General features: G+C 37.5%; 1 protein-coding gene across 1 annotated transcript; it reads right to left on the bottom strand.

Annotated features, from left to right (window-relative positions):
• Nucleotides 1-8,105: 8,105 nt before the first annotated feature.
• Nucleotides 8,106-22,371, bottom strand: LOC139442657 (uncharacterized). Its single transcript, XM_071223516.1, has 5 exons — nt 22,105-22,371; nt 14,672-14,792; nt 12,762-12,859; nt 10,959-11,481; nt 8,106-10,557 (listed from the first exon to the last, which is right to left on the bottom strand). The coding sequence occupies exons 1-5, from the start codon at nt 22,246-22,248 to the stop codon at nt 10,223-10,225; spliced, it is 1,221 nt and encodes a 406-aa protein (XP_071079617.1). The 5' UTR covers nt 22,249-22,371; the 3' UTR covers nt 8,106-10,222.
• Between the last annotated feature and the right edge of the window lie 4,598 nt (nt 22,372-26,969).

Below are 26,969 nucleotides of genomic sequence, written 5' to 3'. Positions count from 1 at the left end.
TTGTACTAGTCCGGACTATGCCCATTTTATAGTGCCAGCCACTGAGATACCCCACTCAGACACTATACTGACTCCGGGTCGACCAGTCCTTGTCATGACCCCTTCATGATGAGCACTATCTTTTACGTCTTTTGATATGACGCGTCCGGGAATCGAACCCCCGACCTTCTGCTCTCTGGGCAGACGTTCTACCACTAGACCACGGATGTTGTTCCTAGTTCAGGATCTGCTGTTTGAATAGATCATTTGCCCTGATTATGATCCTTGGTCTGTCAGCATGCTCAAGGGTTTCGGGTTGGTAGTCATCATCAACGAACTTTATCGTATTGTTCTTTCCACACATTAAGCCGACACACAGTGATATGACTGAAATTCGGTTCAAAGAAGTGTCAAACCAGTCTTCAGTGATGTAGCATACAAAACAAAACACAGAAGATAAATTTGAATTGTTTTAATTGCTATACAGATAGTTTTCATTTAAATGCCTTTTGTGACACTTGTTTTCTCCCAGCCTGCTGGATGGTCGTTAGCCAGGTGAACAACAACCCTGCAGATCTCCCTCCTCCTCCTCCTCCTACATTCACTAATACAACAGCATGGACAATGAGAGTCAAACAGATTTCAGTCAGTATAAGGCCTAAAAATGTGTCTCCAATTACTATTAAATAAGCCAGACATTAGGCACATTTTCATTTAAATACTTACAGACTCAATTCTATCACAAACTCCATGGGAAGATAAGACTAGAGATCCATTTTTCACATCATAAAAGTTCTAATTCACATCACATGGTCACTACATGGTTTAAGACTACAGGGTTCAATATGTTTATATTCCATTCAGGACAAATATTACATGTAGGTAAAAATGGACCTTTTTCATGTTCTTTTTCACCCAAATTAGAGTAAGGTAATTGGAATCTCAATATTTAAATTAAGAGTGGTTCCTTTCACATTTTACATAGATATTATGTAAATATATTTATCAAACATTAAATTTAATCATCATTATCGAAAATATGTAGGCTGTGAATTTATGTCAATGATATCGAAACTGTCCATGACAAAATGCATCACAACTTCAATAAAATCTGATCTGTCCAAAAAACATTGAAGACATTTTGTTTTGGCTAATTGACTAATGCATTAAAAGCTCCAGCAATTCAATGAATGGAAAGTTATAAGCACTTACTCAAAACTGGATTTCAAAACCTCCAAAATATATTAACCATTGAACAATGTATTTTAAATATATATTGCACTGCAGTATAATATTCAGTCATTAAAATACATCATTATTGTATCAGAGTCCGTTCACAGATAGCAAACACTAAACACTATTGTAATGTAATGTGGATCGGCACTTCTTCACGGGTATGTTCACACTTCCATGGTGGAGGAAGGCAGTGTATACAATCTTGTGAAGTGTTTGCCATGTGTATCACAATGTCTGTCATCAGGATTGCACATATTACCCATGAGTATAGCAGTAATCAACCACATGGAATGTTCACTCAGCGCTTCCTCTAAACACTGAGGAAGTTGGTAGGAATACATCATTCTTTTGATTACCAATGAAGTAGAGGACAAACAAGATGTTTATGGGATACAATCTAGTTATGTCTAAGAATACTCAAAACTGTCAAAGTAGCTATTTACAATATCAACCAATCAGATTCTAGGAATTTATAAGGTACATGGCTATTGAGCCAAGACCACAACAACAAAAAAATAAAAAAAATTATCTTCAGTCAAAGAAGGTATAATCTTTACTTTACTTCTAAAGTCATCACACCTGCAGGTATGGCGATAACAGATGATTATGTTTGTAATTTAACATGATTAAAAACATTTAACATATTAGTGTATTCTTTGTCATAATTAATAACTGAAACCAACTACTTTCTTCTGTAAGGTGTTGAAAATGGTTGGCATGAGAGAACTTAGAGTGTTTATTACACCTATTACGACAGAATGGATAACTGAAAAACAATTTCCGTTAGACATTTCTATAAGTTGATACTGTAATAGGTACCCATGAAGCCTTGTGACAAGTTACTAAATAGAATGGTTTGAAAATGCTGAATAGGATTACATAATTAGATAATCTCTGAAATAAATGCCATCAACATGGCTGTTCACAAAGATAGGAACAACTGAAAATACCCAGTGGCTGCTTCAAGAGGAGCACAGTAACATATTCCATACAACTGATTCTATGTTCACATGTGTGGCAACCTTTGTGTGATTGCAGGACAAGTATTAAGTTAAACAGATAAGACCAAGTAATGGAAAAAAACTACAAATAGAAGGAGTTAAAATGTCCCGTTTAAAAAGTCAGGCACTAGCAAAACAATACACATAAAAAAAATTCTTAAAAAATAATCCTAACATGTAAATTGAGAGTTCAATGTGAAATCAAAAATTAAGTCTGGGTTCAATACCTCGGGATAATTAAGTAGCCTCCCTTGCTTTCAAAGAGCATGCACATGTTTGTGACTGTTTTCATAACTGCCTGTGTTGCTCCAAGCTGAAACAGACCGCCATTGGAGGTAGTCAGGTACAGAGGTACTTCAGCCAGAATAGCATCAAGGATAAGGTTACCTTGGCAACCAGGAATTCTTTGCGTTCTTTTAGACATAAGCCAGGACGAAAAGGGGGATTTTCTCCCATTGTAAACAGGCAACTCTATATCTCAAACCAAAAAACGGAGAAATAAATATGAATTGTAGCAATTAGTCTCAATTGACTCAAGCAGCACTTAAGAAATCACTATGAAGTTGGAATTACTAATGCACACACAGATTTGGCACTTTGTAATATTCACAATAAATTACATATATACAAACAGTGTTTATTACAAAGATATTTTGCCATCCTTTCAACACGTAAAATATACACAAATATTTGGAAAATTGCAACTGTAACATCAAGTCTAAAAATAAAATCTTCTAGGACTTTGATTAATTCATCCAATATTGCATACTATGTTCATATTTCTAACAATGTAATGGAAGTCTCTTCATTAAACAGTGATATTTCTTTACTAATATCTATGGTTTCTCAACATTAGGATATATCCTCCGAATATACTCTGTACAAATGTAATGAACAGATCACAATACATACGACATCAGTGATACATGAAGAGGCTAACATGATCCAAGAGTTACAGCACAGTCTCCAATCTTAGGCCTCACACTTTATTTTTGCTTGGTTAATGGAAATGATGGATCACACCTTCAAAATCAAAAAATTTAGAAAAAAATACAAATCAGAATGACAGGTTTTTTAAACTGCTGACAGTAAAGAGCTCTTTGACAATAAAAATAATCAAAGTGATTTTTACGACTAAAACAATTTTTTTTTAATGATAATCATCATATATATTTCTTACCACCTTATAAATCAAAATCAAACTTTAACATGTTTAAAATGATACAAAAAATTCTGTACAATGGATTTTATGATATTTTTTTTTCAACCTACCAGCCAAATTTTCAAAATCCATAAACAAAACAAAGAAAGTGCTTGGCCTTTGTATATTACCCGGTACCCGGCACATAAAAACATATATGTACCCATGTGGGGAATTGAACCTTGCTCTTCGGCGTGACAAGCGAATGCTTTAACCACTAGGCTACCCCACCGCCCCTCTGGAATGAAGAATCTGATTCAATCCTATTATCATGATAACTTCAAAGTATGAAAATAGATATACTTATATTACCATGGGTACTGAAACATACAATGTTTCTACACTGTCAAACTCAGAGTACGTACATCAATAACAGTGGCTCCTTGGGTTTAACGCCGCTTTTAACAGTATTTCAGTTATATCGCGGCGTGTCAATGTGGGAGGAAAGCCCAAAGTGATGCAGGTCTCGGACGTTTAACACTTGGGTGAAACCCACGAGCACGGGTATGGTGCTGACAAACCTAGAAACATAATCAGGGCAAACCGGGATTTGAACCCACAACCATAGGTTTCTGGCGTGTCCAAGGGACGCAACTCTGCACTGCGAATCGCGGCGCCTCAGAGGACTGGTTCCACCCATGCCCCCAAATCAGATTTGAATCTCTTCACAGAAATGGACATTGGTGGGAACAGCCATTTAAAATTTTCAGTTAACTTGGCCACTGGTTTCCCAGACAACAATGAAAGCTGGACAAGCAGGCTGTGATTGGCTCACTTGACTTGCAGTCATGTGAACAGAAAAACGATGGCCTGTTTGAGGAATACTGAAATGGCTATTGCTCTTCTTATTACAGCAAAATGTAGATCACTAAAAAGATATGAAATGGTTACAAGATCACCAGGAATACAAAATGATTTTTTAACCTAATTTGTTCCATCGTTTGATTATCTGTTGTTTAACGCCGCACTCAGCAATATTCAAGCTATATGACAGCGGTCTGTATATAATCAAGACTGGATCAGACAATCCACTGACTGACATTATGAGCATCGATCTACGCAATTCGGATACCATGACATGCATCAAACAAGTCAGCACGCCTGACCACCTGATCCCGTTGGTCGCCTCTTACGACAAGCATAGTCGCCTGTTACGGCAAGCATGGGTTGCTGAATTTGTTCAAAGTAGCAATTTCCCATGTTTACAATATCAGCCAATCAGATCACATATCTGCACCCAGCTCTGAGACAATACTTTTCAGTGACAAAAGAGTAATTATATTGTCAAAGCCTTTCTCTTACACATCTAATACAAGATGAAACATATGATTCAATGACAGTGAATCACTACGTGACTAGATTTCACACATGTCTGTCTACAAGTACACAATCTGTTAAAAGTCATCTGTCTTCTTGCACGAGGCCCAGCTGGTCTGATTTAGGGGTTGTCTCAATAGTTTTTTAGTTTTTAGTTTGGTTTTGGCCAGTTCTAATTTGATTTGGAAAAGGCAAAATTTGTAAGGCTGTTATCACATTCTGAATCACTCTTCCATCTTGTCACTCGACAGAAACAAAATACTTTTGATCTCCCCTAGAAACAGTATAAACACCATCAAAGGTACAAAAAAAAGTGACATGACCAAACGCAACCAAAGAGTTTGAAACAATGAACAAATCACCTAAACACAACTCAAAGCATCATTTGGAATGAGCTGTGAAGGTATACAACACAGCACAAACAAATTAATTGTGAAAAATATGAAATTTATATTGTATTAATTTAAGTAGGATATTACAACGACTTGATGAGAAGCTAGAGCAATAAATTGTTTTTTAAGTCGAGAGAGGCTTCTGAACCCCTCCTTTGAGTGTGCATGTCGGGATGAGAGATAAGAAACACGAAACACTTTTCATATTCATTCAGATTTCATATTCACAGATGACCCTGGGTAAATAAAGAAATTTTAATTCTGAAACATACAAACTGTCTACCGGAAGCACTTAGCTGAGATAAATACCCTCCTCACTAAACACTTCTCTTCTCAATCCACTGGACATATTGTTTTACATTTTTTAACTTGATTAGACGAACACTATGTACAATAAACTAGATAAAAGAACATCATCAGTTTGAACAAATTCAAACGGGCCACCTGAAAAATTGAGATTAGCTAAACAATGGATATATCAGTCAAAATATTTATAAGCATCTATGGCTTATCATACTTTGTTGGTTAAAGTTTTGATTTATGGCTAATTCCAGTGAAACTGAAACAAATACATTACTGGATATTAACATGATAAACAGTTCACCATATGGTGAAAGGTGAGCTTCTTTCCATTTTGGTATTTCCTGCAAAAGTCATCTTCAAGGTTAGAGAAAGTAGGGAGTGATGCAAAGAGATGGAAAACAGTTGCCATGGATACCAAAAAATACAGTGATTTTTTCCCAAGGTAGGTGTGCAAGGTTGTTCAATTCATAATCCATTTGTTACAGCCTTCACTATTACTGATATCTACATTACGCATAGTTCATCCTGTAAGTTGTTTGGTTGTTATTTACAAGAATCAGTTGCTACACAAACAAGCTACTGTTACTGGAACAGAAACAAACAACAACCATAGCACTAAATGTATGCAAAACAAAACACAAACATCCAACATTTTCTTGCAAATCAATATACAGATATCAAATGACACATACAATAATTACAGTGAGACTCCAAAATCGCAAACAAATTTTCCAGTAACCCTGGATGTAAAAAAAAGAAGCTATGCTATTAAAAACATAAAAGAATTGGTTCTCAGGCACTGCCTTTTGAAAATGTGGGCGGGCAGTGTCCTTTTTGTTTGTTTTGTTTATAGTGGGTTTTTTTGTGTGTGTTTTTCTGGGGGGGGGGGGGGGGGGGGGGGGGGGGTCTGTTCACACTGGTATGTAACCAAATAAACAGTTATGCAACCAAATAACAGATGTGTACAATCAACCTGGGAAAAGGCTTCACTACATCAAAGTATTCCTTAATGAGTAAAATACTGGATTACAGTATTTGACTCCCCTTGGACTTGGAATATTTAATGATTTTTTATATTTAAAAAAAAATGGAAATAAATATGAAACGTGTGGAAAACTTTATGATGATGCGGGCGGGGCTTGAGAACCAAGACTTTTTATTTTTTTTAGCCTTAGCAATAATAGGTTGAAATGCTCTCAAATACTTTACACTGACTATAACAGTGTAGCATGGAATATATAAGATTTATGACATACCTAGCATAGCAAGAGATTGTCATTACCAGGGCCTCGTTCCACAAAGCAACTTAGCACTATGACTGTCGTCATCCTGTGATGTGTTCAGGGCCCTGTTCCACAAAACCATCTTAGCACTAAGGTGATCGTAACTCCGATACTTGAACACTGGCTTACGATAGTCGTAGCGCTACTATCACTTTGTGGAACAGTGCCCAGATCATCTTAGTGCTAAGTCGAACAGGGACTTTCCAGCTGTTCTCCCATATCTGTGTCTTCTGACACTTATCCACTCCCAGCATACCACCTCAGTCAACACTTGCGTAGTGATATTACATAAAGTAGTTCCAGATCCAGCTGTGTAAAGTATGTATAACATGTTAATCATTCTTGAAGACAGCTCAGTGTATGTTTAATAGAAATATGGTACATGCAATTTGATTTGGTGCAAAAGGCAAATAGAAACATTTGAACGTTTTTGTAAGTGCTGCTTGTGACTGTTAGGTTCTGTGTAAAAGGAATCAGACATTTTGAGTTGAAGTTGAGCGACAGGGCTATTAATATCATAACTCATCTATCCTGTGGACAAAGTCATGGGAATGAAAGTAGTTCCAACAGTTCTCACAATGAGAGCTAAGATGGCTTAGGGAGCAACCATTTAACCTTTTTTTTTGAAAGAGGGAGAAAGTCTTAAACAGTAATCAATACCTGGTTTCACTGCTAAATAATTACATATGACACACACTGTGCCCTTTTCATGCAGACAAGTATCCAAAGAATATATTTTGGTATTTTTATTTCTTTAAAAAAAAAAATTGAGCATCTGTTTATGTTGGAAAATATAATTGATCTCCCTTACATAAAAAAAAAGAAATGCTGATCTTAAACAAAAATCCTGCCGCCATCATGAAAATCAAATGGTTGCTCCCTTATGGGACGTGCATCTGCTGCCAAGGGAGATAACTCTGTGAGACTACATTGTGAAATGTCATTGCTTACACAATCAAACATTCATTTTGATAAAACATGAAGATCATATGATGATCCTGCATGCGACATTGATAACAACTTAGCATATTTAAAGATTTCTGGAATAATATTAATATACTGTCTTGATTGATTACTCCCAAGTAATATGATGTATTGATACAGACATCTGGAACTACGCCTCCAACATGTTCAGTCATGTTGTTTTCAAGTTATCACAGACAATTCAAGTTGCATGTTCTAAAACATAAGAAGCCTCTTGAGACAGTCATGAAATACTGATTTCACACAATACTTTATGCACAATGACAGAGCAAAGCCTTGTTCACAGCCAAGATGGCACACCATCATCAGGGCTCCAGGGCCCACTTGCACAAAGCGATCTTAGCGCTAAGATGATCGTAACTCCCATACTTTAAAATAGGCTTACAATAGTTGTAGTGCTGAGATCGCTTTGTGCAAGTGGGCCCAGGTACTTACTCGCATGTTATCATGAACTTTGGGTATTCATGGTATTCTTTAAGTACTCAATATAATTCTACTCCCTTGAGTCAAGTTGACTGGGTGTATTTGTGAGCAGCGATAGAAACTAACACTTTTATTCCACTTGTCCTTATAATGATAACATATAGCAAAACCCTTAAAAATGGCAAATTTCCACTAGTCCTTATGATACCTTAAGTACTGGGCACTTTGACAAGGACTATAGGACTGGTGCAAATTTCTATCGCTGGTGAGTCTTGTTAATCTAACATATTCTGAGATGCTAACAGTTGCAAGGTTCATCTATACCAAAATGGTCACTTCATGGCATATATATTTGTTGATTTTCAAAAATGTCCTACCTACCAGTACCACAAAACCAAATATCTGACCATGATGGCAAGTTTGTGTATACATCCTTTGTATGAACATGATGAAAAAAGGAAGTGATTGTGCCAAAATTCCAAATATTGGAAATGTCAGACAGGATACATTTTGTTGTTAATGTAATTAGGGACATAAGGTCTGAAATATGTTGGAAGACTGATCAATGTGTCACCCCAGGCAACTGTGTCTTCCTGTACAGTACCAGGCCTGGTGCTTCAAAATTAAATTGTCAAGAAGGACTTGGGTTCATTCTGTCCAATAGTATAAAATAATGTTTCAGTCAGAAAACACACACAAAAAAACAAGCTCTAGAACATCCTCTGTCACTTGTTCTCATAGACCAACGGTTCGTCTCCAAAACTACATATTTTTGATAGAAACAAGCAGCAACGTTTAAATTGAAAAGGAGCCCCAGTGAGATTGAACATTCTGAACCTGTGGAAAATCTAGACTTGCTTTTTTAATCTATAGCATTACAGTAACGGTTGGGGAAAGGAAAAATAAAATGATTCAGGGACTGTGAGACAGACTACATGTTCTCAATGAACATCCAAGTTCCCTCTGCATGCTCTCAACATGTTCACATGCATTGTTCAAAATGGCAGCCCATGTTAAAATGGGCAGTTGGTTAGTTTGATGGCTGGATTTCAGCTGGATACATTTCAGTAGCAACTTAGATTTATCAACATTCAACTCTCCAAACATATTGCTCTGGTATCATTTTTCCCAATCTCATTAAAATCAGATCTTAGTTCTCGCTACCACTAAAAAAAGATCTGAGGACATCCCATTACGGGTCACGTCAGCACGACCTTTCATCCAACCAATCAGAGCATCGCTTACAAGATCCTGAAAGTGACAGTCGAAATGTGTTTTCTAATCATGCATCCTCGAAATATTTAACAGAGGGTATTCTGAATGACAGTTACGGGTTTTATAATTATATCCATACAATTTAGGCCATCTATAAGTCATTCCAGAATGTTGTTTTGGTCCATTTTAAATTTTTTTAATCGAGAATACGTCAAAATATGTTTCGAAGCGTAGTAGCCAGTTTGAAACTAGTGCCGTAAAGCTCGAGATAGCTGCCTTCTGATTGGCAAATGTCGATTTCTTGTCAGTCATTTCATTGGTCAGTCAATGTTCGCGAAAGGTCGTTCCGACGTGACCCATAATGGGATGTCCTCAGATCTTTGGTTAGCGGTAGCGAAAACTAAGATCTGATTTTAATGAGATTACATTTTTCCAAGTAACCTGGTTAAGTATAACAATAAGTCACTTACAACTTTGCCATGTTTGCTGTGGTACGGTACAACAGTAAGGCTAGAGGTTTGGTCGGACCAGCTACACATCTATGTACTATCAATCCATTGCAACATTAAGAGCATCTGAAGCAACGATTCACACATGTAATCAAGGTAAATATCATGGAAATGCTCTGTTACGATGGTTACACGTGAAAGTATTATACTTTGGACATTCATTATGTTTCTTTGTCACCATGATCATAATTAAATTCATAATTCATAAAGTATGATAAATGGAAGATTTGAACATGTAAGAGTTTAAACATGGTTATTTTCCAACACATTTGTGAAGCTGCCCTCTGTTACCATGGTTACCTATGTGACGTATACAGTCAGCACAATGTCCTCCGCTGTTTTTGCATGTTTTGTACGTGTTCTAAACACGTCTCCGCCATCAAGACACGGAACACTGACACTTGGTGGTATCTTCCGGGGGGGTGGCAGGGCTCACAGTTGCACTCGTCTCGGTCATCTGCATCTGGTTGACAGCTTCCGATAAAGATCCTGAGCTACAGGATAACACCGGATGAGCTCGTCGGGAATAGAACTTCTTGTGACACTCCATGACATACTCGTCATATCGCCTGTCAAGTTCTTGTGCAGCTGCTATCTGCTCTTTGCGTGCCGGCACTTCCAGTTTCTCCGCACACTCCCGTGAGCACGCCCAGTGTTGGAATGGCACACATGTGTTGCCCAAGTATGGGTTTTTAAATGTTATTACTTTGTATCCTAGAAAAATAAATTGAAAAAATAATTATTTCTTTTTCATATGCAGCATGTTTAATATATCAACTGATGTATGTTCTAAGTGTGGAAAAATCCCCCTGAATTAATACAACATGATCAAATCACGATAATCATATGATTCATGTTAGTGGATGTAAATAATAGAATTGGTCTTAGCCAATCAGAGTCCACCATTCATGTGTAAGGTCATAAAAACTTGGCATGTTTGGAGCCAAATGACTTGGTTCTCTTTGCTAATCTGTCTCAACATTCTTTGCTAATCTGTCTCAACATTCTTTGCTAATCTGTCTCAACATTCTTTGCTAATATGTCTCTACATTTATACTATAAACTTCAAAGAATATTATCAAATCAATACTGCAAATGAATAAAATCCTACCAACCTTGTAAGTGTCCTAGCTGAGCTTTGTTGCAGTAGTTGCAGATATGGAAAAAATCATAGATATCCGAAATGTAGTCCTTCAACACAGGCGCTACTGAATTGTCACAGAAGAAGTCCTTCTTTGAACTGATCACAGCCTTGGCAGCCCAGAACTGAAGCCGCTCATAGCTGCGGTACAGGTTACAGTCGTTGCTACCGGCAACCGGTATGATCCTGTAGTTCACGTCAGTATGATACCACATAAATGTGGCTTTGAAATAGTTATGATTGCCATGGCGATGGACGGTTTGAATTGATGGCATTTGAAGCAGGAATCCAGGCAAAGCGTCCAGCAGGTTGTTGTCAAGGAGGACTGTCCGGAGATTCTTGCAGAACGTGAGAGTGTGGGGGAGGGAGTGCACCTGCAGCTTGTTATTGGTCAGCGCCAGGTATTCCAGTTTGTGCATCCGGCCTATTTCAGCCGGGATGCGGTCCAGGCTGTTGTACTTTAGAGACAGGAACCTCACATTGGCACACTTGAAGAGCTACAAGTGCAGGGAAAAGGTTAGTGACAGGCATTTACAATGTAAGGGAGATAACTCCGGTTACTGGAACTGGCAACAAACACACTGTCAATGAGCTGGGTAATTCTAATGTTGCTAAGTAACTGGTAAGTAATGGTAAGCAATCAAATATTTTTGTATGTCACTAGGATAGGTTTAGTGGTGAGGATGTATCGGATACTGTAGAATACTCTGAGACTAGTTCTGAAATAAATAGGTCTTCAGCAACCCATGCTTGCCGTAAAAGGCGATAATGGTTATCGTAAGAGGCGACTAACGGGATTGGGTGGTCAGGCTTGCTGACTTGGTTGATGCATTTCATCGATCCCAATTTCATGGATCGATGCTCATGACATTAATCACTGGAGTGTCTGGTCCAGATTCGATTATTTACAGACCGCCGTCATATAGCTGGAATATTGCTGAGTGCGGCGTAAACAACAAACCAAACCAATCTGAAATGCACAAGTCGTGTTGTAACCAGGTGTTCATGATCTCTCAAAGGTCATGATCAACAAGGCACCCTGATGTGGCACTCATCAATACCATTCTTGATATGCTTCCTTCTGTATTGATAAACACAGTTTCACAACTATTTTTCTTACTGAATTTGAGTACTGTAAGGTAACTATTAGCTTTACTGTTAAGGGGGTACAAGAGGTCATACCGGGGGGTCAAGGGTTGAGTGAGTGAGTTGGATTTAACGCTGCTTTTAACAGTATTCCAGTTATATCACGGCATCCCAGCTTAATGTGGGAGAGAGCCTGAAGTGATGCAGTTAGACGTTTACCACTTCGGTGAAACCCACGAGCACGGGTATGGTGCTGACAAACCTAGAAACATCGGGGTGAACCGGGATTCGAGCCCACAATCATAGGTCTCTGGCATGCCAAAGGGAAGCAACTCTGCACAGCGAATCGCAGCGCCTCAGACGACTGGGCCACCCGTGCCCCAAAGGTTGAGAGTTTTGTTACAAGATATTTTTCAATCACTGCTTCAAAACAGAATTTTTTCTCTGACAGGAGGTGTCAAACAAATCTGAGGCAAGATTCCATTTTTCTGAGTATTTCAGGAACAATTCTTTTTCTAAATCCCTGCACCATAACGCCCATCATTATTAAACAACTGGGCTCTAAGAAGGAGGATAAACCCTAAAATCTACATTCATAACTTATAATCATTGGTATTACATCAGTTTATATTAATATATTTAGGGGTGGCCTTACCTAGGAAGTAGAAGATGAGTTACCATGGTTACCTACCTCTCTAGGAAGCCTGTTGTCGTCACCATACTTGAACATGGAGTCCAGGTAGAACTCGGTGAACTGATGACTAGACAGGTAGCGAGACAGCAGTGTTTCTGTATGTAACACAAACATGAGTGAGTGAATGTTATGTTAACATTGTCTTTTTGCTTGTTTTTTGACACTGCACTCAGCAATATTCAAGCTACATGACGTAGGCCTGTAAATAATCAAGTTGGACCAGACCAACATGTTTTTTGACATTTGGGTATTTTAACATGAACATGATGAAAACCTGTTCTCTTACCACGCTTGTAAGAAAAAAAATTGATTTCATTACTAGACAAGTTTAACAACACAATCATGATTCATTGTGTTAACAAATAAATATCAGCCAAGGATGTTTATGTTCCCTTTCTTAAATTGGGTTTTGTTACCTGGTTACCGTCATGTTTTTACCGTGCAGTAGAGTTAGTGACTGATGAGATTACTTCACTCCAAATATCACCCACAACACTTTTTTAACAATTCATGAGGAATACCTCCAACTTAAATATCAGAATAAAAAGCTTTTCGAGAGAGCTCAGGACTCAATGTATATAGCTACAAATACTTTTTCCCAGGTCGTCACTGGTAAAGTCAAGCCAATATTGTACGTAGCAAAAAACGTTTGAAGATATCTTTCAAAAGCATTCTTATCAAATTCCTATTATCTGATAATAACATATACAAGTCGTAGGATTAGTCTTGGAATTGTATATCAGCCAAGCATACATCGTTAGCCATTCTTTGTTTCAGTTTCTTTCCCCAGCAACCATTCTATATTTACATTCAAATGTCATCGGCATGGTTTCTCCATGTCCTTATTTGCATTCATCAACTCGGAATCCTGTCAACCATCACTATTACTAGTTCCAACGTTACTCTCATTATTGTTTCCACTCACAACATTTTTGCTGTGCAAAGATGGAACCGTACTTTGCAATGATGTTGTCAAGTAAAACTAAATGCATCTCAAAAGTACGTAAATTTGATGCACTGCACACAGAAAAATTATCTAGCATAACCGAATTCTGGCAGCGCAACATGGAGCTAAGAAAATGTTCAATGACACAAACGATGAGTGCGGTTATACGAGTTCCATTGCAATCAGAAAAACTGGCGTTGAGAAAATGACATAGGAAATTTATTTATTTCTGTGTCTACTAATGCGAAATATATATATCTAATAAAATTCAGTTGCCTCAAGATATTTTTTCAAGATTTCGATAGCAATGGCCAGCGTTTTAGTCTCAACTTTGAGACCTTGAGTTTAAAATTTTCTTTTGCCCCATGTGCTTGCAGCATGTGCAGTGACCTCTTGGGGAAGCCATTTTTGTTTGCAAAACCTAGCATTGTAAGAAAGAAATGAAGTCATTGGACATTCTTTTCAGAAGCACCAATCGGATGTTTAAGATACATTGACTAGGCTTGAAATGTTTGAGTTTCTTTGTCACACGTTTTACCGAACGTAAATGTTGGTAAATGAATTTTGTGATCGGCTGATATGCAATCGTTTCATCTAACTGCTGTAATATATGCATTAGTTTTATTACAATAGCACATTTATCGTTTCTTTATTCGATACACTAGGATTTTATTTTGTCTGCATGTTTCAATTCATTTAAATCATAATGTACAGAAAATACACAGTTTATCTCGAGCTCTGTTAATCAACCATAAACATATAGTAGATACCACTAGGACAAAAAAGAAACTTGACAGTATACATCATGTACTTGATATAATGGCAGAAATCTCTAACAATTGTTTCATTTCAATAGAAAATAGTTTGGATCTACATTTAGCCAGTGTTGCAAATACAACAATCAGTTACCATGGTTACATTTTGACAAGAAATGAAGCTTCCTTCTTGTCTGAGCACTCACCTCCAGCTTTGGGCAGACGCTTTTCTCTCTCCCTCTGCACCTCTTTCTGAACGAGTTCCAGCAGGTAGCGCTGACGACGGTGGAGAGTCACTGACAGATACCACAGGCTTTGGGGGATCTCCTGAAATACACAAACAATCACTCCATCAATCACAGGCTTTGAGGGATCTCCTGAAATACACAAACAATCACTCAATCAATCATAGGCGTTGGGGGATCTCCTGAAATACACAAACAATCACTCCATCAATCACAGGCTTTGGGGGATCTCCTGAAATACACAAGCAATCACTCAATCACAGGCTTTGGGGGATCTCCTGAAATACACACAGCAATAACTCGATCAATCACAGGCTCTGGGAGTCTCCTAAAATAAATACATCATTCATTCAATCAAACACAGGCTCTGGGAGTCTCCTAAAATAAATACATCATTCATTCAATCAAACACAGGCTCTGGGAGTCTCCTAAAATAAATACATCATTCATTCAATCAAACACAGGCTCTGGGAGTCTCCTAAAATAAATACATCATTCATTCAATCAATCACAGGCTCTGGGAGTCTCCTAAAATAAATACATCATTCATTCAATCAATCACAGGCTCTGGGGATCTCCTAAATTAAATACATCATTCATTCAATCAATCACAGGCTCTGGGGATCTCTTGAAATAGATACATCATTAACTCAAGTATCACAAGTATCTCTCGAACTATTTTTCACCCATGTCTCAACAATGTCTCGCTGATGTCTCAACTATCTTTCACTCATTTCTAAAGAATGTTTTTCCAATATGTTAACATGGTTAACAATGTATCAGCTATGCATGTATCAACCATGCATCAACCATATTTCAATCAAGCAGTAACCTTGCATCAATTAGGTATCAGCAATGTATAAACTATACATCAACATGATCCACTAAGCATCGACCAAGCATTAACTATGCATCATCCATGTTTCAATCAAGCAGTAGCCTTGCATCAATTAGGTATCAGCAATGTATAAACTATACATCAACATGATCCACTAAGCATCGACCAAGCATTAACTATGCATCAACCATGTTTCAATCAAGCAGTAGCCTTGCATCAATTAGGTATCAGCAATGTATAAGCTATACATCAACATGATCCACTAAGCATCGACCAAGCATTAACTATGCATCAACCATGTTTCAATCAAGCAATAGCCTTGCATCAATTAGGTATCAGCATTGCATAAACTATACATCAACATGATCCACGAAGCATCAACTAAGCATCAACCAAGCATTAACTATGCATCAACCATGTTTCAATCAAGCAGTAGCCTTGCATCAATTAGGTATCAGCATTGCATAAACTATACATCAACATGATCCACTAAGCATCAACTAAGCATCAACCAAGCATTAACTATGCATCAACCATGTTTCAATCAAGCAGTAACCTCGCATCAATTAGGTATCAGCAATGTAAAGCATCAACCAAGCATTAACTATGTATCAAATGTGTATCATGAACTGTGTCATGTATTAACCATGTATCAACAAAGCATAAACTATGTATCAACTGTGTATCATGAACTGCTATCATGCATGTATCAAACCACATATTAGCTTTGTGCCAGTCATGTATCAACTGTGTATCAACTGTGTATCAACAGTGTATCAACTGTGTATCAACCATGTATTAACTGTGTGTCATGAACTGTGTATTTGCCATGTATCGACCATGTATTAGCTATGTGCCAGTCATGTATCAACCATGTATCAACTGTGTATCAACTGTGTATCAACCATGCATTAGCTGTGTGTCATGAACATGAACTGTGTATTTGCCATGTATCGACCATGCATCATAAACTGTATATCAACTATGTACCACCCATGTATCACCTATGTATCAACTGTGTACCATGAACTATGATCAGCCATGTGTACAACAGCCTGCCACACAAGACTTCAAGCCAGTATGACATATACACACAACACATGGAAGACAGAGACAGGTGGGACAGGCTGATATCACCAAGGTTGATTCATTGTGTCATATTGTGTTACATCACTCTTTACTGATCCATTACTCTTCACACAACCTGAGCCACACAAGAACTAAACTACAGCTACATTAATAACATTGAATAACATTGTGTGACAATGTCCCACATGACATGTAATAATAACAAGACAACTTGTAACAACCCTTTCATATCACATACATTCATCATGACCATATGTCATTTATTTCATATGATTATCACTCTATTAACATGGTTAACACAAGTTGATTTTACAAGTTCCAAAGTTCTCAACTATTTATCTTGGTACATAATATTATCATGCAAGACCATGAAAAACCTATCAAACATCCGAATTGACCGAATAGCAAACATCTAATATGTGCACGACATTTGAATTACTTTAACCCTGCTAAACCCTGTTAAACCTTTGTTTTAAAAACACTGTACCTCCTGACTGTAGTAAAAGCTTAACGAGCATTTAGCCGTGTCGATGCAGTCAACAGGATAGTCGAGGAAAATACTCAATTAAATGAAAGCTTTCGGCCTCTTGTGCTAGCAATTCGTTTAAAGGAGCTACATATTGATTTTGCTGTCACTAACCTAGTGCTGAGCATCAGTGAATGCAATTGCAAAATGTCTGGAATGTGGTAAATCTCTCGTATTCACACCTCAACTGACCTGTTATGCTGGCTGCTATCAGATGATATCATTGATTATTGGCTGTATACGACTTGGCAGCACAGTGTGTGACAGTTTGCAAAATCAGTGGATTCCATCGTACAAAGAAATGAGTGATACTTGTTGACGTGTCAGATTCAATAAATCTGCATTAAAGCTTCTTTTTTAACATTAATGATGTCTTCCTTGGGAAATTTAACTTCATTGCTGCATGATATTTTCTTTCTGTAATTCACCCCTGTTCACATTATACAATATTGGAACATAAAAGTTTCAACATCGGAATCAAAACTGAAACAAACACTTTTTGTACTGCAAATGTCAGCAGAGAAGACTAATTTGCTTGCCAGTCAGACATCATTTTAACATTTGGCAACTACGTTCTTTAGCTTGATCAATACAGAAAGTCCTCTAGCAGAGGCAGAGTTTTCAAGTTTTGCTGATCAATTCTCGTGATGCAATGACCATTGTTGGCTAAACTGACCATCTTGACCCAGACTTTACACATGTCAACTTCAACTTCAACTTAAGTGTCATTCAAAGTGGTGGTTGGACTAACAAGCCACAACAAAAGTCTCATAATATTTTGGCCATCATAAAACCTGCTGTCATAATTTGAAGCCACCTCCTTCTTTTGACCTCAAGATTAACTACAAAGGTTATGGAATGATATGGTAACATGTCTAAACATGTTGGTATGGTTGAGCGATCCACCGATTTTATAAACAAAACACAGCACCCCTCAGAAGGTGCTCAAAAGCAAAGGTGCCCTTCAGTTAAAACATAAAACAGATGTCAAAGAACATAAGTCCTCCATCCACAAAGAAGACCTGGAATCATCCCTATCAGAACCTATCAATATCAATATTCCCCACCATTCCATCGCCTGGCAACACACAAAATTCCTCTGTACAAACATTCCCAACTGGAGGAAGCACAAGCTCCAAGATGCTATCCACATCCTTGCCATCAATCAATCGTGATGAGGGACATTTAATTATCATCTACTTATCAACTCATGTAATCTATTGTAGAAACACATCACCTCGTACCCACGCTCCCATAACAACTGGCCTGGCCATCAATCCCTAATTGTACGTCCTGATAAGATAAGCAGTTTTTATAGTAATGTGTCATGACACCATAGACATGATGGACCATCATAACAGAGTTCATTCAACCAGGGCTCTAACTGCCTCACCACACAATCGTTCATTAGTAGTGAGTATGGTTTTATGCAGCTTTTAGCAATATTACAGCAATATCACGGCAGAGTACACCAGAAATGGGCTTCACACATTGTACCCAAGTTTGGAATCACACTCGGGTTTTCGGCATGACAAGTGAATGCTTCAACCACTAGGCTACCCGACGGCCACCGTTCATTAGTAATGTTAATAATAATCAGAGAGATATTCCCATATATGCTTGTTGCTAAAGACACCAGCTACTGGATACATTTTCGTTCATAAATACCGATGGAATCATTATCATGGTCATTGTGAGGGAAACAATAATTTCCTTTTCATCATGTACATTGATATGATTAATATTAACATTATAACCTAAATGTTCACATTCTGTTCACATTCCAACATGAATAATAAGAGATTACACTGAAATGACAACAGCTTTTAACATGTTTAAGGGCAACTTTCAGTAGTTTGATGTTATAAACTTACAGTTATACATTCACGAGGGCAGTTGTTTGATCAGTACATTATACAACTCGAAAGAAGTTTAAGAAAACATGATGTTGTCATGACTATATTTAATCTTTAAAGGCCATGACAGATATGAAAAACATTAGGTTTTCTTAACTTCACTTGAGTTGTATATGTGTGTTTATGTTGCCGTCAGCAACAATCCAGTTATGTCATGGCAGCCTGTTATTAATCAAGGCTGGATGGTTGGGTTGCATCCCCACAGGGTAACATGCCTAGACTGATCCAGCTGCCCCCACTTACTGATGCAAGCTTGCAGAAGCTGACGTAAGCCCTACACAGACGCGCTCCTTCACTCAGCAGGGGAAGTATTACCCAGTAGCCTTCAATAAGCCCCATGTTAAAGTCATGTTGCAGGCCATGGACCAGATGACAATGACTCATTTAATAATATTTGAATTACTTGGCAAGTACTTAGAGGCTTAAATTTATTCTAATTGATATATTGTATGGTGGTTAATAAAAGACCTTACATGTTAGATTTACACCAACTGAGAACACAAGACGTCCCCACCACTGGCCAATCTCATTCAAATCAGATTTTAGTTTTCGCCACCGCTAAACAAAGATCTGAGGACATCCCATTACGGGTCACGTCAGAACGACCTTTCGCGAATTTTGACCGACCAATGAAATGACTGACAAGAAATCAACATTGGTCAATCAGAAGGCAGCTTTCTCGAGCTTTACGACACTAGTTTCCAACTGGCGACTACGCTTCAAAACATATTTTGACGTTTTCTCGATTAAAAATTTAAAACTGATAAGAAGAACATTCTGGAATGGCTCATAGATGGCCTAGATTGTAGGGATATAATCATAAAACCTGTAACTGTCGTTCGGAATACCCCGTGTTAAATATATCGTGGTTGCATGATTAGAAAACACATTCCGACAGTCACTTTCATGATCCGGTAATCAACGCTCTGATTGGTTGGATGAAAGGTCGTTCTGATGTGACCCGTAATGGGATGTCCTCAGATCTTTGTTTAGCGCTAGTGAAAACTAAAATCTGTTTTTAATGAGATTGCACCACTGGCCTACAGAGACATGCCACCAGAAGACATAGAGCCTGACCACCCATTCCCCATAAGCTCAGTGCTGGTTCCCATCCCAAGTCTGAGGTACTAGGGACCTATATAATATTTAACATTGCATTATGTAAAACTAAGCATTGAATATTCTTCCTTTTTATTGGCCCTGTTATTACAAAAACACACGTAAAATAACAAAGCCTTAGCATTAGTTATAACTTTAACAACATGAACATGCGATGAATTGGAATATTATTTATTCCAATTTTGGAATATTTACTGTTCATCAATGTCTAATTAAGACCTTCAAAAAACACCAGTATCTCCATGATCTCCTGTCCATTGTGCAAGAGGCTGTCCCTTCATTGTGACTGTTACCATGGTTACAGCATCATTTGTCAGCAAAAGAAAAAAATCTTTATTTCAAAACCTGTCCACTGTAGTTAATCAAACCACTCTCCACTCCAGCATTACACAGGCCAGTAAATGAATGCTTGTATGTCTGTCATGTATATCTTTTGTCTTTCCAGATCTAGTCAGCATGTACATGATGCAGTAAGGATGGTCTTGTGTGTAACTGTCAGTGACCTGCATGTTAGTAACAATGTTTTTGTACACGGCATCTAATCATGTGCACATCATATACATGATGTATACAGATGCTGTTTTAGGCATGTTTTTTTATCACTTTGTTTTAATTTCATTTTATTCTGATATGCAACTGAATCGATTATATCTCATCATAGTAAATTCTACAAATTTCGTAAACATGTGACTTTCCAATATCCCCTTAATTACAGTTGATTTATCTCATGTCACATAAGTGACATTGTGTGGAAGACGTTGAATGGCATACAGCTGAAAGATGCTGTAGTTATATTAACAGTAGAGACAGGCCTACCTTGTTTCACATTACTTTCACAGAGACAGGCCTACCTTGTTTCATATTACTTTCATAGAGACAGGCCTACCTGGTTTCATATTACTTTCATAGAGACAGGCCTACCTTGTTTCATATTACCTTCACAGAGACAGGCCTACCTTGTTTCATATTACTTTCACATGGACAGGCCTAGCTGGTTTCATATTACTTTCACATGGACAGGCCTACCTGGTTTCATATTACTTTCACATGGACAGGCCTACCTGGTTTCATATTACTTTCACAGAGACAGGCCTACCTGGTTTCATATTACTTTTATAGAGACAGGCCTACCTGGTTTCATATTACTTTCATAGAGGAGTGCATGTGCAAGCACAACAGAAATTGGCGCTGGGACGAGTAAAAATTTACTACCCGGGTACCCACCCCGCTATTACCTGACCCTATCCGGGTACTCGGTGTAGGTCTCAAGAGATAGGCACAAACTGTCTGATTGGGAAAAGTTTGACTGTAGTCCTAGCAAAATGTATTGAGATACACGTATAAAACGATCTGGTCATGCATATGCACTGATGTTTACTGCATGAAGTTTTATCTTTTTTTCAAACATATAAAAAGTCAAAATGAAATGGGAACATTAGTGACTTGTTGTGTGACCATAGAGTTTTAGATAAGATTTGTCATTAAACAATATATCATGTGACTAACCACGGGTCCGGGTAGTCCTGGAAGTACCCGTGTCCTGCTCAGTACCCACCCGACCCGAGTTACCCGTCCCAGCCCTAACAGAAATCAACTCAAACGTTTTTATAAACAGAAATGAGCACTTAAAATCCTGGTTTCACCAAAATTCAAAACAGTATCATATACACCATGTACACATAGAGCTTGCAGTTTCGACTATTTTAAAAAACCTGCACAAAGAAGACACTTATCGCAATATCTGGTGGTTGACAGGTAGACCTAGAAATAAAATACTCCTGTTAATGAGCATGATGATTTTCTGGATCTGGATCAACATCCTTTCTAACAGCGAAATGTTTAACTCATCTCAGTGCCTGGGGGTGTAAAGAACAGCATGCAACAAGAATACGAAAAGAAACATCACCCCAATATCCTCAATATCGTCGATCAGAGTCCCCTTTTCGCTTATCTTCTTGGCTAACTTGTCTCTCCACTCAATCCACAACTCAGGATGAGACTGGAAGCGACGAAACAGCAGCAGCTCGAAGCCGTGAAATACGTCCGTCATATTGGACAAAGATCCCGCGAATGTGGTAAGTTACAGCGGGGATTACACGGAGCAGCACCACCGAGGGCCACTACATGGTTGGGAACTCAAGTGTCAAACATGGAAACAAGTAACCATCAAATCCCTTCTTCCACCCCAAACACGGAAACAGCTGACTACGCCATCTGGTTTAAAGGGAACTAACTCTTGATGCAAGTGCCCGTTGCGTGAACAATCAGCCAATCTCGTCTTTTCCCGTTTGTTTTGCAAATGAGGTCATTGGTGCCGTTTATATTTAGGACCGATGTTTGGGTCTCAATTGTTCTATTGGCCATTACATGAATTATTTCAAACCAATAACAACTCACGTGGTCAACGTTAATTTCAAAATTCAAATACCATATGTAGTTTTACCTAAAACAACTGTCCGGATATAAGGTAAATAATATACAATATATAAAACTCTAGATACATCGACGGTTACCGAAATAATGGACCCTTGTTTAGCCAGAAGAGAGCGAGTTAAAATGGTGGCCGTTTGAAACGTTCCGAGTGTCCTTTTGTAAAATCGAAAAGTCAGTCTGGATTTCAAGTATAGTCACATACAGTTTCTTGTCAATCCGTTGAAAATGGAAAAGCTTAGTGATTAGTGCGTTTGCTTGTCGCGCTTGAGACCTAGGTTCGAACAAAGGGTGTTCATTTTGCTAAGCCATTAGTGAGAAATTAAGAGCAAACCCCTTAGCCTGGCCACTAAAATAAAAATATCTAATAAAGGTACATATAAAGGATCATATGGCCTAGCTCAACAACCTTAACTCGTCTACCAAACGTTATGAAAACGTCACTCCCTGTCTATTAAATACAGGAGGCAAAGGATACCAGCAAAGTAGGAGTGAAAAAGGTACAATACCACATGTACCAAACCCTGTTCTTTTTAAACGGAATTTTCTAATAAAGAGTACAGCTGTTATAAACTGACGGTCAAAAGAAAGTATACACTTTCAGATGTTGTGCCCTTAAACCTACAATGGTCTTAAGTCTACAATATTCATGAGTGGGCGTGGCTTGTGTATGCACACGACACTTATTTCGTACGCACTGCTTCTCAACTGAACCCGGAAGTGCATCGAACTTCTGCCGTGTTGTGACAACACACAGCGTGCAGTGAGACTGCATTGTTTGCGGTACAGCAGAACCTGAAGAAACTTTCCTTTTTATCAATCTGTAAACTATCATTATTTTATGCAAAACTAAGAGGAAATAAATCAAAATGTTTGTAAAAAACGTTCGTGTATTTTGTAAGCAAGTGGGGAATTTTAAGGAATTTTCTTCCCAGTATCACCTTCCACTTTGCCATTGTCTCATGGAAAATAAACACTGGGAAATGGGCATTAAAATAGGAAATATTCCTTCTCGTTAGCAGTGTGTCATAACTCCCGTATAGCAACGTATATATCAAGTTCCATACCAACTACTTCTCGTGCACTCCCTGTTTCCTTCAGCGTTTTCAGATGTGGTGTATTTGGATGGGCTAAATATGGACACGATAACTTTCTAAATATCCAGTATAACATTAAATTCAAAATTCAAATTCTAATCCAGGCTGGTAGTGTTCATATTCATTACATATATATGGTTAAATGTCAGTGGTTTTCATTCCCCATCAGATAGTTTGAAGAGGACCAGAAAGTGATGTGTCACCCCCACACAAGATGATTGATCAATATCAGTATTGTATATTCATAAAAATTATATTGAATTCGTTTTTGTTTTGTTTGCAGGTTTTACCAGTTGGAACTGGTGTTTATATTGGTGTTCATGTTAGGGTCAGATAAAGCATATTTTTTTTAATCAATAAACTGGAATTTAGTTTTGCATTTTTGGTATGCATTAGAAGTATTGTATACAGGCTACTAGTATGGCTCCTTGTAATTCTATACTCATTGTGGGCAAGTCTAGATGAATCCAACGTCAAAATGTTCTTTCTCTTTACATAATCTAGAAATTATTATTTAAAACTAATACGTTTTGCCTTCGAGACTTGTGCAAATGTAACAGGCTACCCATTGTACAGGTTAGGCAAATTAAACAGTACAAATGTCTCAGTTGGTTTATAAGACATCATTAGTTAATGTAAGTGTTTGGGACGTCCCGTGAAAACATAAAGTAAAGTGTGGCAGCAGTGAGGTAGTTTGTTTTAATGCTGCTATAAGCATAATGCCAGTCACATCACTGTAGAGGGCACCAAGTGTACACATTTGCATGTGGGTGGGGTGAAGTCACATACCAGTCAGCAGGACCTGTGCCCTACATCTGTGTATATTATTAGTTTTACACTCACATCTATACATAGGATGTGAAGCACGTGTGTTACCATGAATAGAACACCTTCTTTACATCAACTTATACATGCATTTTGTCTGCTGTTAAATTGTGTGTTCAAATCTGAAGAAAGAAGAGGATACTCCTATGTAGGAACTAAATAATGTTTGTGTAATTAGAGATGGTGTAAGCTTCACATTGGCTTTTAGTTTGTTACACACGATTGGACATTCATGCAATGATAACTTAATACCAGAAAAAAGTGTATGTAGGTGAACATAGATGAGCTGTTCAAGGTACATTTGTCAAGGTTGACATTGTGTGAGAAGTCAGATTGTAGACATCCATCACCTCCTGGGGTTAGTTGTTGGTGTATTCACTTCACATGACAAAAGAAATGAAGTTCATTGAAGGTGTTTTATTACAAAAATACAAAACACCCTATGTATATTATTGATGACAAATCTGAGGCACATAAGAAACAAACAAACAAACATATAACAAATTGTTAGCTAACAACAACATATGCAAACTACATGATCATATATTTTTGATATTTTTTTCACTCTTGTTTATTGCTATATTCAGCCATGTTCCAGCCACCTGTATGCAAATTCAGACCAGACAAATCAGTCATTCCTATTATGAGCAACGATCCACACCATCGGGGTACGATGACACACAATCAATAAAGTCACCAAATCTAACAACCAGATCTATTTAGTCGCCTGTTATGACAAGAATAGATTGCTGGGGTCCTGGTCTAAACCATATTGCAACAAGGTAGACTAAATGATTATTATGTTAAATATAATCATATGTGGTATTCAAGCGCTTAATTTGGTAGACACAAATATATTTTTATGGCTGTTGAAATAAGTCAGCCAAATATTCTAACACACAAGAAATGCCAGATGAATAATGATAGCCATTGGCTCCTTAACATCAAATGAACATAAACCTGGAGGTTACATAAATATGACAAAGACCATTATACACATCATTTTCATGGGAATTAAATGTTTTCAGAATGCAAACCAATGTAACTAGCAAATGTTTAAAAATACTTGCAAAATCAGAAACATTTCCATTTACTCAAAATGTCTTAAAAAAACTACCATGTATTTCAAGTCCAAACCATCACACAATTTCTTCGTCCAAATATAACCCAGTCTCTGCATTACACAAGTAATACAGTTAATACAACCATGTGTCCCAATAACCTCAAATGTCACCTTGAACATTGACATATATAGCACTAACATTTAATGTGGCAGTATTTGTAAAGATGTACATATATAGTTTCATGTCTACAGAGAAAACCATGCCTCATACAATAATTAAAATGTGTTTTGCAAATATCAGAACACAGACCTTAACCTTTAATAATTTTAACCAAAGCCTAAACAAAGCAAGTACACATAATAAAGAAGGCATATACAATTTTGATAAATGCATGAATACCCATAGCATTCACATTCTGCTCTCAACTTAGAAATATGGCTTACTATCAGTAGTCAAAACAAAATCTTAAGATTCCATTATTTGTCGAGTTTATAGGCGTTATCCCATTTCTGGTCGAGGGGACATGAGTAATAATATAGTCAAAAATCTCTTAAAATTAGAAATATTGACCCATAGCATTCATATTCTGCTCTCAACTTAGAAATGGCATTTACTATCAGTAGTCAAAACAAAATCTTCAGATTCCATTATTTGTCGAGTTTATAGGTGTTATCCCATTTATCGTCGAGGGGACATGAGTAATGATATGGTCAAAAATCTCTTAAACATTATAAATATTGACCCATAGCATTCAGGCTTTGCTGACAGGTTTGAAATGTTATTTACTATAAGTAGCCAAAACAAAATCTTCAGATTCCATTATATGTCAAGTTTATAGGCGTTATCCCATTTCTGGTCGAGGGGACATGAGTGATAACATAGTCAAAAATCTCTTAAAATTAGAAATATTGTCCCATAACATTCATATTCTGCTCTCAAGTAACAAATGGTATTTACTATCAGTAGTCAAAACAAAATCTCCAGATTCCATTATATGTCAAGTTTATAGGCGTTATCCCATTTCTGGTCGAGGGGACATGAGTAATAATATGGTCAGAAATCTCTTAAAATTAGAAATATTGACCCATAGCATTCATATTCTGCTCTCTACTTAGAAATGGGACTTATTATCAGTAGTCAAAACAAAATCTTAAGATTCCATTATTTGTCGAGTTTATAGGTGTTATCCCATTTATGGTCGAGGGGACTTGAGTGATAACATAGTCAAAAATCTCTTAAAATTAGAAATATTGCCCCATAGCATTCATATTCTGCTCTCAAGTAACAAATGGCATATACTATAAGTAGTCAAAACAAAATCTCCAGATTCCATTATATGTCAAGTTTATAGGCGT

Source organism: Haliotis cracherodii, unplaced genomic scaffold (genome assembly GCF_022045235.1).
Source record: "Haliotis cracherodii isolate W230 unplaced genomic scaffold, xgHalCrac1.p SCAF_5, whole genome shotgun sequence".
In the NCBI taxonomy this organism is placed as follows: Eukaryota; Metazoa; Mollusca; class Gastropoda; order Lepetellida; family Haliotidae; genus Haliotis; species Haliotis cracherodii.
Note: the sequence above shows the minus strand (reverse complement) of the source record. Positions and strands in the feature narration are given on the sequence as shown.